Here is a 19,257-nt window from a genome sequence, read left to right as displayed (position 1 = left end):
GAAAACCGACGCCATCGAAGGTGAAGCTTACAATGCATTGTTTGGCGCCTTCTGACGACGCACAGCAGCACGCACGCGTAAGCAGCGGGCATCTGAAGTTTCGGCGATAATGACGTCACTGCCGAGTTTCCTCGCACTCCTCCAGCGTAGTGAGGAGAAGCCTGAACATCGTCGCGGTTTTAATCGACGATTATGCCACCATTTTAAATGCTAGTGCAAAAATACTTTGCATGGTTTATCTAGAAGCTTGATAGATTCGAATTCTTGAATAATTTTGAATTCTCAAAAAACTGTTTCAGCTGCCCTTTAAAGAACCCCAGGTGGTCGAAATTTCCGGAGCCCCCCACTACGGCGTCCCTCATAGCCTGAGTCGCTTTGGGACGTTAGACACCCGTAAACCAACCCGCTGATTGAAAAGACATCGAACGTGTCGGACATTTCAGTTGTTGACCAATTTTTTGGACTTGGGGACCACGGAAACATCTGAAAAATCAGGCAGTCTGAAAAAATCAAAGTTCAGTGAAAAAAAAAAACTTTTACTTCACCTTCTGGTTGCCTGTATGCTGCAGGAAGAGGGTCAGTAGTGGTGTGCTGATTCTGAAGCTTCTTCGCAAGTGTAGATCTCACGCAGGGTCTTGTACGCAGATGACTGGTGGCGACCACTTTCATGAGCTTGGCATTCGTTGCCCGTACTGCCGTTGGCACGTCGCTGATGAACACATGAGCGAAGATTAAATCCAGATGTGAATGCAAACCCACTGCTGTGGGAACTACGGTGTGGCCGCCATGCTGAGAGTGTGAACCGAAATGGCTAAGCTGGCAGTTAACATCACAAAGAACTGGAAAACAACTGAAGCTAACGCTTCATCGGCGTTGACCTTCACAGTTACTATTAGGCCTAACGGCTACAGTCAAAAATCTTGGCACATTGGAACTAGCATTACGTTATTGTATTCACCCTGTGGTGGCGTGCATATACAGTCGCCGACCGATTTTTCGGACTCGGCGGGACCCGAAAAATGGTCCAAATGATCGAACAGTCCGAAAAATCCGTGAACTTAGAAAAACAAACTTTTCTGCGAAAAACCGGCTTTCAAAATCGCGAAAATCGCCACTCCCCATGTTCCACCGACAAGTGATAATATTAGCCTCTATCTGAGTCGTAGCCATGCTTTCGTCATGTCCGCACCCTATCGCATCATGATATCAGACAGTGCGACGCGTCGGCCGCAGTCATGCCGTGAATTTGCACTCGCTGCATGAAGCAAGAACAGTCAGTTTCCGTGGGGAATGACGCTTGCATAGACCGAGAGGTAACCCATGGGTAACCCACAGGAAGACGCGAGTGGAATAGAGCACCTCCAAATGCAGTCCCCTCTACCCCCCTCTACCACGTTTGCTACCCCGCATCGCGGGGTGCGTCGTCCAAGCCGCGGCGGACGCTGCAGCTGTCCCTCTGTACCATTTTCAACGTGATCGCGCGCTCTTTGTAGGCCATCTCGATGGCAATGGAGAGCATCTCATTATCTCAAATAGCAACGACAGAGAACAAATAGCCAACTTCATGATGTAAAAAATAGCGCCCAGATAACACAAGGGACGGAAAGTAAACGACGCAGACAAGCGCTAACTCGCAACTGAGGTTTATTGCTGACGCGCGCAATATAAGGTAGTCACTTTAAAAAAACCCATAAAACAAAAACAACCACACACAGTCCCTCCTCGAAAGACCAAGTCAGAGGAAAAAATTGAAATTTGAAGCATCAGGCGCCACTCATCGCTGTGGAAGATCAGTTAAAAAACCGTTATCAAAAAAGGAATTCAATGCAACGCTGAGGCCAAAAAATCGATTTCACAGTCTGCCAAGTTAACAGAGGGCTCACTGATACACGGATTCTGACATTTCCTAATATGGTATGCCTCCATTATCTTGGTCTTTCGAGGAAGGACTGTGTGTGGTTGTTTTTGTTTTATGGGTTTTTTTTTAAGTGACTACCTTATATTGCGCGCGTCAGCAATAAACCTCAGTTGCGAGTTAGCGCTTGTCTGCGTCGTTTACTTTCCGTCCCTTGTGTTCCCTGGGCGCTATTTTTTACATCATGAACGTTATCCAACTTGCCCAACTTTCCGCTTTGCTTAACAAATAGCCAAGCCTATCCATGCCAGTCCGATTGCACCCGCCGATTCCATTTAAAATCCAAGATGGTGCCTTTCACTGTGGCGGGGAACGGTTTGGTAGTGACAGCAATGCCCGCTCGTGCATACATTATTCTGAAAGAATGAACTTTCAGTTGAAAAACGATCTCCACAGTATTGTTCGCGTCTATTTTAGTCCGAAAATTCGAACTTTTAGACTCCACAAAGTCCGAAATATTGGTCACGAAAATGTACAAATTAATACGAGGTGCATGACAGAAGTCTGAAATATCGCGCAAGTCCGAATTATTGGAGTCCGAAAAATCGGTCAGCTACCTACACACGACAATGGTATGATTGCAATCATGTGTGCATGATGTGCCAACCTGCAAAGAATATTTGCCCCACCATTAAAAAGGCTCCTTCCTAGCTTTAATTCAGCTTTCCAGCTTTTATTCCACCAGGTTTTCGATGCTCCCTAAAGATTGAATTTATGGGACTCCACTGTACACATTTATGGTAATTTAGCAATTAGCGGCAGTGCTATATTGCAGTATATTGCAATCAATTGCGGTGCGTTCAAGATTTCAGTCGCTATTACACATGGCTATATGGGCCTTTGTGGTGCTGCAAAAAAGTCAGAATAGTCAAGCATGTCCAAAAAATTGTGCAGCCAAGCGCTACATAGTCGCTCAGCACAACACACACAAGCAGCATCAGCTCAGCTCAACAGCGTCACAAGGTCAAACGGAACTTAACTGCGTGGTGGTATGGCCCAAGCTATGGTAGTACTATGACCACGTGATCATATGAATATGACCACTTGGTATGTGACATTTCATTTGAGACAGTGGGCACCACATCAACAATGACCTTCAATGCGTCAGAAGGTCAAACCGAACTTAGCTGCGTGGTGGCATGGCCCAAGCTATGGTAGTACAGTCGAACCCGGATATATCGAATTTGAAGGGGATCGGAAAATAGTTCGATATAGCGAAAATTCGATATACAGATATAGGCTAAAACTGCACTCCCGATCATAACAAATTGTGGCGTACCATTTGGAACAGCCGCGAATCACATAGTATGGGCCCGCGATGTGAAAGCGCTTTATTATTTCGCGGAAAAAAAAATCACTAATTTTGGGCTGCTTTTTCCTCTGGGAAACGAAGTTCAAAACACTGGTCTCGATCTTCTCGAGACTGTCCAGGTGCGAGAGCCCAGTGCCTTCCATTTCGCCGCAACAGTGCCGAATCAGGCTGAACGCTGACGCCAGTTCAGTGGCTGTGCACGGACGTGTTTCTTCGACAACACAGTTGACCTCGTCGTCACTGGAATCGGCATCCTGAACTCCAGCTATTCAGGCCACAATGTCCTCATCAGTGAGGTCGGCTACCGCTTGAACTTCGCTGTCAGTCACTTTGGACGGAACGGCGCCGGGAAAATTGGACAAGTCACGAAACGCGTCGTCCAAGCACTCATCGTCATCTAAATCTTCCGGACATTCATCTCCGGCCACTTCAAGGCCTGCCTTGCCAAAACAGTTGGCTACTGTGGCCTACTTCACGTCGCGCGTTGAAACACAGACACACACAAGAAAAACACGCGAGGCGCAGATGGAGCGGTCCGAGCGAAGCCTATGCGAGCGGCAGTCAGTGCGGCTGCGAAGGAACGACAGAGGGAAAAGAAAGACCAGGGAGAAAGATCAGCGCTCTGGGCTTCGCTTTTTTTTTTCTGAGCTCTCTCTTCTCCCCAGACCCACGAGCGACCGTTTTCTCTCTCTTCCTTTCTCCACGTCGCCGCGCGTCTCCATGCTGCGCACTCCCTTCGCTGAGCTCCAATGACCTTGACGAAGCACACGCCAGCGGTACAGGAGGAGCGGGAAAGCTCGCGCCTGTGGGGTGCAAAAACGGGGAGCTAAAAAAAGAAAAGGCCCTGCACCTGCTGACTGACTGCGGAAATGTTCTCCGCTGAGGCGGCTGAGGACCGGACAGGAAGTCTTTGGGAAAAGCGCACCTTCCAGGGGCGCAGCGCGGCGTTCGATATATCCAATGTCCGGCGAAAATGGAATTCGATATACAACGCAACTGTCCTATACTTTTACATAGTATTTTCAAGGGGGTAATCTGTGTGTTCGATATAGCCAATAATTCGAAATATGCGGGTTCGATATATCCGGGTTCGACTGTATAACCACTTGATCATATGACTATGACCATTGGGTACCTGACTTTGACGTTGACATTTGATTTGAGAGAGTGGCCACCACATCGACAATGACCTACAATGTCTCACAAGGTCAAACCGAACTTAACTACATGGTGGTATGGCCCAAGCTATGGTAGTATGACCACATGATCATACGACCATGACCACTGGGTACCTGACCTTGACGTTGACATTTGATTCGAGACAGTGGGCACCACATCGACCATGACCTGCAATGCCTCACAAGGTCAAACCGAACTTAACTGCACGATATGACAGTATGACCATGTGATCATATAACTATGAATGTTGGGTGCCTGACCTTGACCTTGACCTTTGATTTGAGACAGTGGAGACCATACTTAACAGAGCTCTCACTCGTGTAACTAGGTTCAAGCCCCATTGAACCCCAACCATTTTTTTTTTCAGTTAAATTTACACAGAGTAGAAGCAAGGACAACACACATTTGGCTGCTGGTAGGATTCGAACTCCTGACCTCTGCATGTAAGAGAGAAATGGCGTAGTTTTCTTTTTGTGTGCGCGTGTGCTTTTCTCATTGCATTTTTTTTTTTCGTTTCCCTCCATGACTGCAGTGCGTGGTGTCCCTGCTGCGGCACCTCTATTCCCGAGACTCGAGGCGTCCGTTCTGCCCCGAGGGCCACTGGGTCTCTCCCCGCACTGCCCACATCAGTCCAGACAGGGTGAGAGTGTTGTGCACTGCTCTGTTAGAATAACACCCTTGCTGTGCCTTTTTCTGCTACATGTGCACCTATTAGTCCAGACTGGGTGAAAGTACCGTATTTACTCGCATAATAGGCGCACTTTTTTTCCAGAAAATCCGGCTCAAAGTTCGGGGTGCGCCTATTACGCGGGGTAAAATTTCCGGAAATTTTCCGACTCTCAAAATTGAACACACCGCGTAAACGCACTCGTGTACGGGCCGCACCCCATTTTCCTGAAGAAATATTAAAAAGAAAGATCCGTGTAAGGGCCGCACCGAAACTTTCCACGACCCACGCGGGAATAGCCTTTGGAATGCACGCGCCGAGGCCTCTGCGATCGGCTCCGTCTGCGCGCAATGGGCGCTTGATCATGGAGGCCACACACGCGCACAGGAGCTTCCAGACGCCACCCACGGAGGGCGCCCGAGGTAGAGCTTATCATCATCATCAACGTTTTCCTCCGCTGCGAGCTTTCGCTATCCATATCGCCATCAGCATCTCCTGCTCGTTTTTTTTTTGTTTTTTTGTTGCTGTCAAGTGCCGGGATGTGTGGTAGCGCGATAGTTCATCGTGGTTTAGGGCTTTGCCGCGGAGCGTTGCTGTTTTAGCTCGACGGCCAAGCATCTTAATAGCTACACGGCTGGGAGTTTGCTCTCGAACACGGCTAGCTTGCGGCAGGTCGGAAAATACGACGTGGCCGAGAAGTGGGGCAGTTGCGACTGCGGCGTCCCTAAATTTTCGTACGCATCTCCAAGCGCCGAGGTTTTCGCAGGCCTAAGTCGGGAACGTTTCCGGCTGGAGATGAAGCTTTCCAAACAGATGTTTAAAGTGAGCATCCCTGAAAACTGCGTGCGGCTGTTCTACGCGGTGTCGTTGTACGTGCTGTGGGTCCGCAGCAGCACTAGTGAGGACTTTTGTTAAAATAAAGATTGGGGAGCGGGGGGTGGCGAGGTGTCGGCTTGCAATCGTGTAAATACAGTATTGATCACAGTGCCAAGTTCGGGGTGCGCCTTTTATGCGCGGAAATAAAAAAAAATCTGATTTTTCGCGCCCAAACTAGGGGTGCGCCTATTATGCGAGTACGCCTATTATACGAGTAAATACGGTATTGTGAAATTTTTAGCGCGAAAAGCATGGACAGAAAGAGTAGACGACACTAGCGCCGTTTAACAACTGGAAGTTCATTCGAAAACACGTAGAATTATAAAGGAAGAAGGTGCGATAAAATCGTTGGTCAAAAACCAAAAGAAGAAAACTAAGCACGACAATCACCGCCAGCCCCTGCTATGAGGGCGCAAAGCACTTGTCCAGATATGCTACCTCTTTCTCCCGTATAGCAACAGACGGTTTGGCCACGCATGTGTTTTGAGCCTTGGCATACAGTATCGCCAAGGCTCAAAACATGTGCGTGGCCAAACCGTCTGTTGCTATACGAGAGAAAGAGGTAGCATATCTGGATACAGCGCTCGTGTCGTCTACTCTTTCTGTCTGTGTTTTTCGCGCTAAAAATTTTCCAAGATGTATGTCAACCAACTCGCCCAGTTTGCAGTACTGTTGAAAGTATTGTGTGCTGCTCTGTTTAAATAACACCCTTGCCGTGCCTTTTCCTGCTATGTTGCACCCTTGCCCCTGTGAAGCACTGTTTCTGCAGGGAATCAGTCGCTGCTTTACAGCTGGGCTTCAACAATTTAAACTGGAGGGGTTACCACATATTCGACATATGTGGTCTTGGAATTAAGGGGGGGGGGCCAGTGGTCTTAAAATCATTTTTCTTGTTTATGGACTATTAGTTAAGGGGGGAAGCTTGTCTTAAAAGAAAAGTTATTGTTAATGAAATCACAATAATCGAACCTTCAAGCAACGTATTTTTGCGTGCCGATTCCAAATGTGTAATTTAACGTTATGTAAAACAAGTCCTTGTGGACTTATATAACATGGTATGTAACTTTTTGCCAAGAGTTTTCAATAAATTTTGCTGCAGGAAACTTGCTAGGACGCATGCCATTGCTTGTCTTGACATCAAACTATCCAATAAGGGCAAAACTATTATCCTACCTATCGTAGAAGTTGAGTTACAGGGTTTTGAATTTGCCGTTTCACAAACGGGAAGAAACTGATGATTTCAGAATACTATAACTCACCTTCTATAACAGGCAGGATGATAATTTTACCCTTAGTGCATAGCTTGATGTCAAGAGAAACCAATGGCATGCAATCTAGCAAGTTCCCTGCAGTAGCATTCCTTTCAAACTCTCGGCAAAAGTTACTTAACATACTGCATAAGTGCACAAGGACTTGTTGTACATAAAATTCAATTACATATTTGAAATCAGCATGCAAAAATGCATGTTCCCTGATGATCTCGTAGTTGTGACTTCTTTAATCAAAATTTATTTCTAAGACCCTCTTCCTCCCTTAAAATCCACTTGTATGTAGTTTTTCAAACTGATTTCAAATATATACCATATTATACTTGGGTAATGAACCCACTCGCATAATGAATGCACCCACCCCGCACTTTTGTCGGTGAAAATGAACTTTTTTTTTAAGTGTTATTAGCTTTCGGTACCGTGTACCTCAGTTTTTGCTCCATCCGCAGCGCAGACCTTGGCAGCGCACCAAGATGTGTACACCAATAACTTCATGTCATGTTTATGTTATCTTTTTATCTGATCTTTTGCAGAGCCAGCTATCACAAAATCGTTGCCATCTATGTCTGGCAGTACTTTGACGAAAGAATTGTTTCTTTGCACAAAACCGTTTTATTTTGAATGTTAACGAAAGCAGTTAGTTGAAAATGCAGCGGATGAATGTGTGCATTACTGTGTAATGTTATTGTGTGCAGTGTTACCATGTATAGTATTACTATGTGTATTATCTAGGGGTGTGCGAATAGTGGTTTTTTGATTCGAAGCGAATTCGAAGTGAATAGCGATTTTCTTCTAATAATTTCGAAGCGAATAGTTCGAATAGTACTTCTGGCACTAAAAAAAAGGCTGAGTGACAGTAGGCATTTCCAAAACCATTTATTTTCCCAACACACGATGCCATTACACACTGTGCTGAGGCTTTATTTAAAACCACACTTCAAAATTTTAACACCTAGAGTGAAGAACAATTTTTACTGGCAATTTATACTGGAAGAACAATTTTTACATTCCCAGACTTGCATTCCCTCGAGCAAGAATGGAAACGGCTGTACAAAACTCGCGCCGCAAGCGAAACGTCATTCGCACCGCTCGCGCGTCCTGGCAAAATTGTCCCCGGTACTAGTACCTCCCCACCGAGCAGCACTCAGCATCGCGCTTCCATCAAGAATGCTCTCAGCCTCCAACGTATCGGAGTGCCCGAGTTGCGGCGACGGAGTTCGGCACACCACCGAAGATGGCTCAATGCCCTGATTACGGCGGCGTTCCGTTCCCATCAACGCGCAAGCAGTCAATAGCAAGAAAAGACGCCAGTCGTAGATGCCGAGCGTTAACGGCAGTAATCCTCCACGGGTGCACAATAAGCTTAGCGTTATCACACGCTAAAGGCGCCCTTCCCATTGACCTAAGTATACACTTCGGCGACATCCGAGTCCCCGCGCTGCCGCTGAATTTTTCGCGCCTCCGCCGGTAATATGATGGCTTGCTTGAAAGCTGCCGAGAACGGTCGCTCATGTTCCGTACGCATGATTCGTCACCTGACTGGGTGAAGCGATAGCGCGGTAGGGCTGCGTGTTTATCTTCGCATCCGTCCTATCTGGTAATCTTTTCCGCAACTCTAACGGAAAAAAAAATCGAGAGGCGGTGGAGCGAGCGCGGCTTCGGTGCTTATCTAGAGAGGCGGTGGAGCGGGCGCGGCTTCGGTGCTTATCTGATTTTTCAGCCAGCGTCCGCCGCGGCGGACGCGGTTGTTGCGTTGTGTGACGCGCGTCTTTTTTCGTTTTTCTTTCTTTCCTCTTATCTTTTAACTCTCCTCTATCTGCACGTGGCAGCGGTGGTGGCTCGTCTTGAGCCAGTTGGCAGGCCCGTGCACTTTCCTTTTCATCCTTCGCTCAGTCGCAACAACGACAACAACAGTAAACTGAGGTTTCTTGTTTTGAAGCTTAGACGACTGATGGCTGTGCTCTTCCTTCTTTGCGTCTGCCTCGACACAGTGGCAGCGACGCGGCTTATGGCAGCCTTAGGCGGAGGCTCGGAGACGGCCAGAACGCAGGATCTTCTGCAAGAGCGTGTTGCCCTCACCTTTATTTCGTTTGTAGCTGGGTTGCACCTCGACCTGGTTGTGATTCGTGTATTGACTGACCCCCGGGCGTTGAAAGCGCGATAAAAAAAAAGCCATCTATGCGGCAATACTCGGAACTTAAACCACATAAAGCAAGCGGGCAAGCGCCCCAGAAACACTATTCACGCGAGGCGAATACTTCGAAATTTCGAATACCGAGAATTCGGTTCGAAGCGAATATCGAATACCGTGCTATTCGATCGAATATTCGAAATTATTGAATATTCGCACACCCCTAGACTATTATCACTTTGTGTAGCATTACAGCCCAGCCTAGCTGCCCTGTCGTAACACTGTGCAATTATTCTTGCACAGGTGGTGAACTGGAACCTGGAGGTTCCTCGGCTCCCAACCTGTGGCGCTGCTGCACTGACTAGGAAACAGCTTGGTAGGTCACTTGGTGTTGATTCTATTTCAACGGAGCAAAACGAAGGCAAGGTGTACTGTATTTACTCGCATTATGAACGCACTTTTCATCCCTAAAACTCTTAAAATTTTGCAGGTGCATTCCATACACAAGGTGAAATATTGGCAAAAAATTTGAAGCACTAAAAACAGGACAAAACTAGGCTGGTCGAATAAATTCTTCATCCGGTACGACACGACGAAAAAGCAACAGCAGTCAGCTGCCTAGGGCAGCTTCTCCACTATGCAGTTACGCGTTGGGGCGAAGCATCCTATACGGCAACGATGCATGAATCTGGGAGCGGGCCGGGCTTGAGGACATGCGACACAAAGAGCCGGTGCGCAGCTGTAACTAGCTACCAGTGTGTGCCTTCTCCGCAGTAGTGTGTAAGTGGGATGAGGCAAATCATCCACAAGCGATGGCAATCCACTAATGAGTGAGCTCAGCCTGAAGGGCAAGTGTGCATTTAGATGCCAGAGTGGCTTTCCCGCAATGCATAATTGCTATGAGGCGAAGCATTCGCAAAAAAAAAAAAAACTGCGACAGTGTATAACAACAAAGATGACCTGCCTGCTTTCTTCCTTCCCAACACTGGACCAAATAGGTTGTGAGGTTTCTTTCGTGCTGAGGACAACGCAGATGTGGGTAGAAGCTTGCAGCTACTTGTAGAGCTCTTCACTCATTGAGATTCTACTGAACATCATGTTTGCCTATGTGTTTGCCTTACTTCAGGAACCAGAAATAAAAATATGGATGGGATGTCATGTTGGTCAGCCTACATGATCTCCAAGCTGCCAACATATCAACATGAGATTATGATCAGTGGAACACCATATCACATATCAGAGTTGGAATGGCGCTTTGAGAAACCTGTTACTGTAGACAGCTTAGCTGCATGCTAAGGGTGACAGTGCTTCATTTCTTGGAGCTTGCAAGAGAAGACATGGGACGTGTAAGTGTCTTCGTTTTGTCGTATGAAAAAGTCTGGCTGGCGTCGTTCTATCGTACTTTGGCGACAGGTAAGATGACAACTGACTGAAATGCTGCCAAGAATGGTAGCGGCCATTCGGGAGGCATGGCTCACTTCATGGCTGAGCCGTGTAGTGACTGGAAAGAGTTTTGTTTCAGGCAAGGTTGCTCGATCTCAATTTGGGCGTAGTCAGGGTACGTGGTAGAGGGCGATGTCAGCACCGATCTTAAGGGGGAAGAGAGTCTTGGAAATAAATTTTTATTAATGAAGTCACAACAATGAAATCTTCAGGGAATATGCATTGTTGTGTGCTGATTCCAAATATGTGATTTAATTTTATGTACAACAAGTCCTTGTGCAGTCATGCTATATGCTAGGTAACTTTTGTCGAGAGTTTGAAAGAAATTCTACTGCAGGGAACTTGTTAGACTGCATGCCATTGGTTTCTCTTGACATCAAGCTATGCAGTAAGGGTAAAATTATCATCCCGCCTGTTATAGAAGGTGCGTTATAGGATTTTGAAATCATCAGTTTCTTCCAATTTGTGAAGTGGCAAATTCAAAACCCAGTAACTTAACTTGTGTGATAGGCAGGATAATAATTTTGCCCTTATTGCATAGTTCAATGTCAAGACAAGCCAATGGCATGTGTCCTATCAAGTTTCCTATCCCGGCCGCAGCGGCCGAATTTCGATAAAGGCGAAATTCTAGAGGCCGTGTGCTGTGCGATGTCAGTGCACGTTAAAGAACCCCAGGTGGTCGAAATTTCCGGAGCCCTCCACTACGGCGTCTCTCTTAGCCTTATTCGCTTTGGGATGTCAAAACCCCAATAAACCAAACAGCAAAATTTATTGAAAGCTGTCGGCAAAAAGTTGCATAACGTATCATATAAGTGTACAAGGACTTCTTTCACATAAAATTAAATCACATTTTTGCGATCAGCATGCAAAAATACATGTTTCCTGAAGATTCCATAATTATGACTTTATGAACAAAAATTTTTTTTCTAAGACCAGCTTCCCCCCTTAATGTGTGTGTCGTCAGCTCAGTGCCGGGCTGTATGCCTGTCGCCGTGTATTCCTTATGTCAGAACCCTTTCACCGCACTCTCTTGGAGAAAGGGGCCACGTGACGCCTTCTGTTTAATGGCAGTGGTGTACTCTGTGTTTAATTCTTGTTACGATTCCGCGCTGTTGTGAACGTTGTAGCTTCCACAAATGTCTTGCTGCCTTTTTACACGGGAAACGAATAGGCACCGTTTGCGAATAACAGTTGGCTGTTAATTTAAGCGTTAATCACGAGACGTGTGGTTTTGTATGACCCTGCTGCAGATCCCATGGCAAGGTCTACCACCAACAACTGTCGCAGTAGAATGTTTTTTACATTTCCAGGTATGACTCACACGAGGGTTTCACTTCTAGAGCGCGAAATAAAAGTTGCTACAGGCAGTTTCCATTACCAATTTAGTTCCTAGTGTTAGTTTAGTTCGGCTGGGGCCGCTGGTGAAGTTAGCGGACTGACAAAATGGCGTCTTAGTTTCCATTACCAATTTAGTTCCCAGTGCTCGTTTAGTTCGGCTGGGACTGCTAGTGAAGCTAGCAGACACAAAATGGCGCAGAAAATGAAAGACTAAGTGTCTTTCTTCTGCTGCTCAGCTACAGTTTTGTGTTCCAGCCAGCCACTCTGCATTTTGTGTGTTTTAAGCTGTACAAGATATTGATGAGGTCCCTGTGATGATGTCTAGCACTGTTGTCAAACGTTGATCGATCTCAATGTCGGTACCGGTGCTCCCATTTGTTGGTAAATGTGCAGTGTGGAAAAGTTGCCAACTTGACGAAGACTTCTGAAAAGTCTGTTACGCTCTGAACACTAGTACGCCTATATGGGAGTAAAAGAGTGTAAGCTGCCCTCTAGAGCACCCTTTTTATAAAAAGGAGTTCGTTAGAGGACAGATTACACCCTTTTAACTCCCTTCTGTTCAGAGTGTAGGTTCTGCATAAATGCAGTTCACATGAAGAGCACTTGAAACTGTCTGTGTAACCAGGGGCATTATATGCTCTGGCGGTGGCTTTTTCTTTCAGAGGAAAATGGGCCTCCGTTGTCGACCATTGAGCTTCGCAGCGCAGCCATCCTCCAGGAGATGCCCTTCACGGTGCCCTTTCCGACACGCGTTAGGGTGAGTGGTGAAGCGCTTTCTCTCTTCCTTGCGATGCGTCTGGGAAACACAGCGTTGTTTTGACCACACTGATGCTCGGATTTTCTTTCCTGCCTAAAGTTGTAAAAAAAAAAATAGGCAAAGAGCAAAGGAAAAGCTGAAGGCCTGAAGCCTGATGGAGAGCTTGCCCTCCGTGCAGCGTATCAGCAAGCATGATCATGCATAGTCATTGATACATGCAAGGTGTTCTCGGGGGAAGACCTTAAGTACGGTATGTACCCGCGTAATGAACACACTTTTCTTTTTCCAAAAAAGTTTACATCACTTTGGTGGAAGGGTTCAATGTGTGGGGAAAAAAAAGTTTCATCGCATTTTTTGGGGGGAGAGTTGAAATTTCATGCCATACGGCCGCCCACCCGCCTGTCCGTCAGTCCATCATCAACAAAAGCACGCAGTCAGACGCGTTCGTGTCGCCGACATTTAGCATCGTTCACTTCAAGGTGAACGATGCTTGCTGGTGCTTGCTGTATTACGACGTGATCTGACAATTTTGTGATAGCCAGAGGCACCAGCCAATTGCGGTGAGATGAAGCGAACATGCTGTACACTGGCCGTGAAGGTCAGATGCGCATTTTTTTATGCAGGTTAAAAAAATTTGGGTCAGTTATGTCTAATTCGAATGTTGAAGCCTTAGCTATGATGACAGGTTAGCCATTTTTGCTCCAGATCTCAGGCTGGCCAAGTCACTTGCGGGTCTGAAGGTCCTGCTTCCTTCATAGCGTATCAATGTTGAGGATGGTTTATAGCGTTCTGGTTTAAACCGCTGCGCTCCTCTGCGATGCTCAAGCACTCGCCGGCTTTCTAAGCGTACAGTGGTAGAAAAAAGCTCTCATCTCAAAAGCTCTCTCAAAAAGCCACTCAGAAAAAAGCTCTCATCAAACGATAACCACGCTGTGATGTTGTCGGCACGCAGCATCTTGGTAAAATGCTAATTATTAAAAAAAAAAAGTAAAAAAAAGTGCTGAATCTCGTGCAGGCACAAGTAAAACACACATTGGTCTGTGCACGATCCATTTGTTGTAGAAGTGTGAGTGCAACCTTAGTTAAATACACAAGCATGCAAATATAGAAATGTATACCAATCACTTGAAAGACTGTGATGTCACCCTTTATTACTCGGATGAAGTAAAAGTAAGAGAAGGTCTTTGGTACTGAATATTGTTCTTCATAAATAGGGACTTAAAAAATGAGTTGTTGATGAATAGAGATGGCCTGCAAAGGGTTGTTGATGAATAGATGGCCAGATATGGCCTCGGATTGCTACATTTGTTTAGACGACAACATTGTAGAGCTATGTTTCGATGAAGCCATTGTACGCAAATTACAGGCTCTCCCTTCCCGCTAGAAATCTCCCGCTGGCCATCGTGAAAGCCGCCACGTTGTCTCAGTGGTTATGGTGCTTGGCTACTGACCCCGAAAGACGCGGGTTCGATCCCGGCTGCGGCAGACGAATTTTGGAGGCGAAATTCGAGGCCCGTGTACTGTGCGATGTCAGTGCACGTCAAAGAACCCCAGGTGGTGGGAAATTTCCGGAGCCCTTCACTGCGGCGTCCCTCATAGCCTGAGTCGCTTTGGGACGTTAAACCGTAAACCAAGCCATAAACCAAAACCAGCCACCGTGCATGATTCAACCGTGATTAGTTTTATTCTGTCCCTAAAGCAGATTGTTGGTAGCAAGGGTCTCGGCATGGAGAACATGACTGCTCTGAAGAGCCTGGAAAGCGCAATGGTAGGGTCCGCTTTAAAGAAATAGACATGCATGACACAGTTTTTGACAAGCAGATTTTGAGGAAGACACTCCGCTTTTGGCAGACTTAGTATTTTTGGCTTTCGTGCAGGGAGGCCACTTACTACGAACATCAGACAAAGTGAACACAATCCACGTGACTGTCAGGTTTACATGCTCGACTGATTAGGGAAAGTTATTTTTCACTCTAAGGGTCACTGGTGGGTGTGGTGTTATGAGTCTGGAAGTGGGTTGTGTGGATTGCTGAACAACCATCATTATCATGAGTCATTATCATTATATCATCACTGTATTAACCATCATGAGTGTGTTTTAGCTGACGTTAAGGAGAGGAAGTGAAAAGAAGTGAAGGTGTCATTATTATTATATCATTATATTAACCATCATGAGTGTGTTTTAGCTAACACTAAGGAGAGGAAGTGAAATTGGGCAGAGCGTGCAACGTACAGAAGTGACTTTTCATGGCCGACTAGAGTAATGACAGGTGCTGCCCAGGGGTGGAGATCAACGTTCAGGGATGGTGTAGAACCTCGCACTGTGGTGAGCTAAGTGAATTCGTTTGTCCTTCGTTCTCCAGTGGCCGTGACTGATGAGTTGTCGATGGTGCTGACGAGTTGTCCTTCCTCCCTCTCCCAGGTGCTGCAGAGCCTGATTGCGCGGGACAAGTCGGAGAACAACCGGGAGCAGTCGCACTTCATGCTGGGGCCCCAGATCGAGCTGGTGGCGAGGCGGGACTACATCTACGAGGATGCCTTTGAGAAGCTGTCGGGGGAGCCCAACCTGAAGCTGCGGCTGCGGGTGCAGCTCGTCAATGTGGCCGGCCTGGAGGAGGCCGGTGTCGATGGTGAGGGGGATGCGGTGGCTTTGGAAGAGAGAAGAGGGTGTGCGAATTGTGGTTTCTTGGTTCAGAGTGAATTCGAAGCGAATAGTGATTTTCTTCGAATAATTTTGAAGGGAATCTGAACTCGTCTTTTTTTTACTGCAGGAACTTGATCTGCACGTTCCAGGCATTCTTAGAAACATCGATTTATTGCTCTGTGTGGCCGATTTCCCTAATTAAATCGAATTAACGTTCGGCTCCCGCCTTTATTTTTTGAATTCTCCCCGTACGGCGGGCAGAGTCGACCAACGCGTGGAGTGCCTTTCACCCAGTCCTGTGGCGGCTTGCCGCTCTGCCATCGGCAGAGTAATACGTAGCAATCCGTAGAAGCAAATAGTCATAGTGCGTATTTTTATTTCGGCGGGCTTATTTTGCAGCTATATTATCTGCGAATGAAACTATTTATTCACAGAAACCTAAAAAACAAAATGAAGCGAAAGCAAAGCCTCCATGGAGCTTGCTGAAAGGCACTCCACAGGTTGGTCGACTCCGCCCACCGTACGGGGAGAATTAAAAAAAAAAGGCGGGAGCCGGACGTTAATTTGATTTAATTAGGAAAATCGGCCACACAGGGCAATAAATTGGAGTTTCTAAGAATCCTGGGAACGTGTAGATCGAGTTCCCGCGGCAAAAAGACGAGTTCAGATTCCTATTCAGTGCACCTTTAATACTTTTGGAGTGAGCACACAATCAACAATGCTAATCACATGCTAGGTTACTTACGTCGCAGTCTTTTCAACGTTCCTTCTTCTGTGAATTTTTTGCTATATAAAACACTAATTCGTTCCAAACTGGAGTATGCATCATCAGTCTGGGACCCTCCTTATGACAGTCATATTACTGCTCTTGAGATGGTTCAGAATAACTCTGCGCGTTTCATCCTCACTAATTACAACCGCACTGCAAGCATAACTACTATGAAGTCTAGTCTTTTTCTTCCATCGCTGTCTCGTATTGCGTTATTTCACAAGTTGTACCATCATCCTGTACTGTGCGATTGCCTTATCCCACAGCCATTTTATGTATCCCATCGTACTGACCATAATCATAAAGTCGGTTTAGTTTCTTCTAACACCAAATATTTTTCCCAGTCATTTTTGCTGCTCCCCGCAGGGAGGCGTCTGCAGCATGCAGACGTTGGTGAGTGGCGACACCACGGGGTTAACCCGAGCATCCGCAGGGACATCCCCGCAGGGGGATGATGGTGAACAATGCGTCACCACGGACCCAAGCATCCGCGCTTAGCCGTGCGTGGCATCGCCGTGTCCGGGGAAAAGGGGATCCTGGTGGTTGAGCCGATGCCGAGCGTTTGGACCCTTAAGGCCCCTCGGCGGAGGCAACACACCACTTTGGCCCCAGCTTCCTGTAGACGGCACCTCCGGCCTGACCCGACCGGGGGAAATCGGCAGTCGCCTTTTCCTATCCTCCCCTCTATCTTTCACTTTCCTATCCCTTTCTTACAACTCTCCTGTCTCCTCCTCTCTTCTTCGTTTTTTCCTCTTTTTCCTGGCGGCGAGGGTTAACCGTGTGTGACCAACTACCCTGAGTTGAGTCATATTAGGTTATAGTTAAGGTGTACAGCTGGCGTGGGCAGGACTTGCTTTCAAGTTCCTGTCGCGTCCCCCTGTTGGGCTCCATGGTGGGTGGCTGGCACCATGACCGAAAAACCTCAATTTTTTATGGCTCCCCCCCTTTCAGAACTTGATCGCTCTCTCAAGAGAGGGCGGACCGAAGCAGACGACTTTTTTCAAAAAAGAAAAGTATCATTTCCAAAATTTCACGTCATCCATAGCAAAGCAGAAGAAACGCAAGCAAGGATAATATCCCCATTCCAAGTCTCAAAACGCTTGACAGATGCCTTAGGCCTTGGCTACAAGGTGTCAAAAATGACCAGTGGCGACTTACTTCTTGAACTGCGCGACAGCACACAACACTCAAAAGTTGCAACAATTGTATCCATTGGGGACATCCCTGTCTCTGTGACCCCACATCGGTCTCTGAATACTGTACGAGGCGTCATCTCTGAAATAGATTTTGTCCACCTTTCTGAAAAGGAAATGCTCGAAGGACTTACTGACCAAGAAGTTACAGATGTCCACCGGATCAAGATCCGGAAGGATGGCAAAGAAGTGGACACCAAACACCTGATCCTGACATTCAACATGAGCACATTACCCGAATCCATTGAAGTAGGCTACCTGAAAATAAATGTAAGACCGTATATTCCCAACCCACGCAGATGTTTCAACTGCCAGAGATTTGGCCACGGCTCACAGAGTTGTCGCGGCCGCAAAACTTGCGCAAAATGCTCTTCGAAGGACCACCAATCCGAAGAATGTGTTGCTAACCCACGGTGTGCAAACTGTGAAGGCGACCATGCTGCCTACTCCAGGGCTTGTCCGTCCTGGAAGAAAGAGAAAGAAATCATTACTCTCAAGACTACGCAAAACATTTCTTTCAAAGAAGCAAGAAGGCAATACTCTCAAACAAACAAATTCTCCTTCACTGCAAAAACAAACTTCGCCGATGTGGTGCGTGGGCGCGGCGCACCACACCAGGCTTCGGCACCTGTCCAGATCACACGTAGCGAGCCTGGGGCGGGGCCATCCGCGCCGTCTGGTGGAGTAGCTCACGCTACTCCGCCTACCCCAAAGGAGGGGACGCAGACCCCCGGGTCGGCGGGCCCAAAGACCTCTTCCCACAGGTCGAGGTCTAACTCAAAAATCAATGTGCCTCCTGCACGGTCGTCCAGTGCCTCTACAGAGGCGATGGACACGACCCCGGGCAGCCCCTCGCCGTCCACGTCGGATGGTCGGCGGAGCTCCCTGGATCGGTCAAAAAAAGACAGGCCCCGAGTCACAGGGCCATAAACAACTTGATCTAGCTTTTCAATCAGTACAAACACAAAACTAAGATGGCTTTCATAATACAATGGAACTGTAGAGGAATGTTGAGGAACTACAGTGATATAACTCATATTCTAGGGTCAGTGATGCCTCTAGCCCTATGTCTCCAGGAGACCAATCTTGGTCCACAACATTCAAATATCTTAAAACATTATACAACTTTTAGGCGTGATCGCGAACATGCAAATAGACTCTCGGGAGGCGTCGCAATCATCATCCAAAGCGGCGTCCCGGCTCAAGAAATCAAACTGAAAACAAAACTTGAGGCGGTTGCGGTTAGCGTCATCAGCTACAAAACCATTACAATATGTTCTGTATATCTTCCCCCACACATCACATTAACATGCCAAGATCTAGAAAGCCTGATCGATGAACTGCCGGAGCCATTTCTGGTAGTTGGCGATTTTAACGCTCACTCTCCGTTTTGGGGAAGCGAACGCTGTGACTCTAGAGGCCAAACAATCGAAGATTTTATACTTTCGAATATGTCTGTCTTTTAAATACGGGAAAAGCCACATATTGCTGTCCAAGCTCAGCAAAAATGAGCTCTCTCGATTTAGCTTTCGCATCACCATTACTTTTTAACGATTTTAAATGGGATGTTTTAAATGACTCCATGGGCAGCGATCACTTACCTACCGTCATCAGGCTCTCATCGTCCACTCCAATCATCCCCACAAGGCCACGGCGCTGGAAAATTCAGCTCGCCGACTGGTCACTTTTTACAAAAAGTGCCACTCTGGAAAAGGAATTTTGTGACGACCTTAGCACAGATGAAATTAATGAGAAGTTTACTGAA

The 19,257-nt window shown here is 46.9% G+C and overlaps 1 protein-coding gene across 3 annotated transcripts in view; it reads left to right on the top strand.

The window, feature by feature from the left end:
• The window catches only part of LOC149367175 (ubiquitin-protein ligase E3C), a 79,331-nt gene that overhangs the window by 37,972 nt on the left and 22,102 nt on the right, over positions 1 to 19,257 (top strand). For 2 of the 3 annotated variants that reach the window (XM_089554463.1, XM_089554456.1), the window contains exons 12-16: positions 4,939 to 5,046; positions 9,652 to 9,724; positions 12,042 to 12,101; positions 12,792 to 12,886; positions 15,309 to 15,516. In XM_089554463.1, coding sequence (XP_089410589.1) covers positions 4,939 to 5,046; positions 9,652 to 9,724; positions 12,042 to 12,101; positions 12,792 to 12,886; positions 15,309 to 15,516 — 544 coding nt within the window. The remainder of the gene's footprint in view (positions 1 to 4,938; positions 5,047 to 9,651; positions 9,725 to 12,041; positions 12,102 to 12,791; positions 12,887 to 15,308; positions 15,517 to 19,257) is intronic. The other variant, XM_089554467.1, reaches the window with a different exon arrangement.

This window comes from Amblyomma mixtum, chromosome 1 (assembly GCF_055824585.1).
Source record: "Amblyomma mixtum isolate Tamu chromosome 1, ASM5582458v1, whole genome shotgun sequence".
In the NCBI taxonomy this organism is placed as follows: Eukaryota; Metazoa; Arthropoda; class Arachnida; order Ixodida; family Ixodidae; genus Amblyomma; species Amblyomma mixtum.
This window is presented reverse-complemented; position numbering and strand designations above follow the sequence as displayed.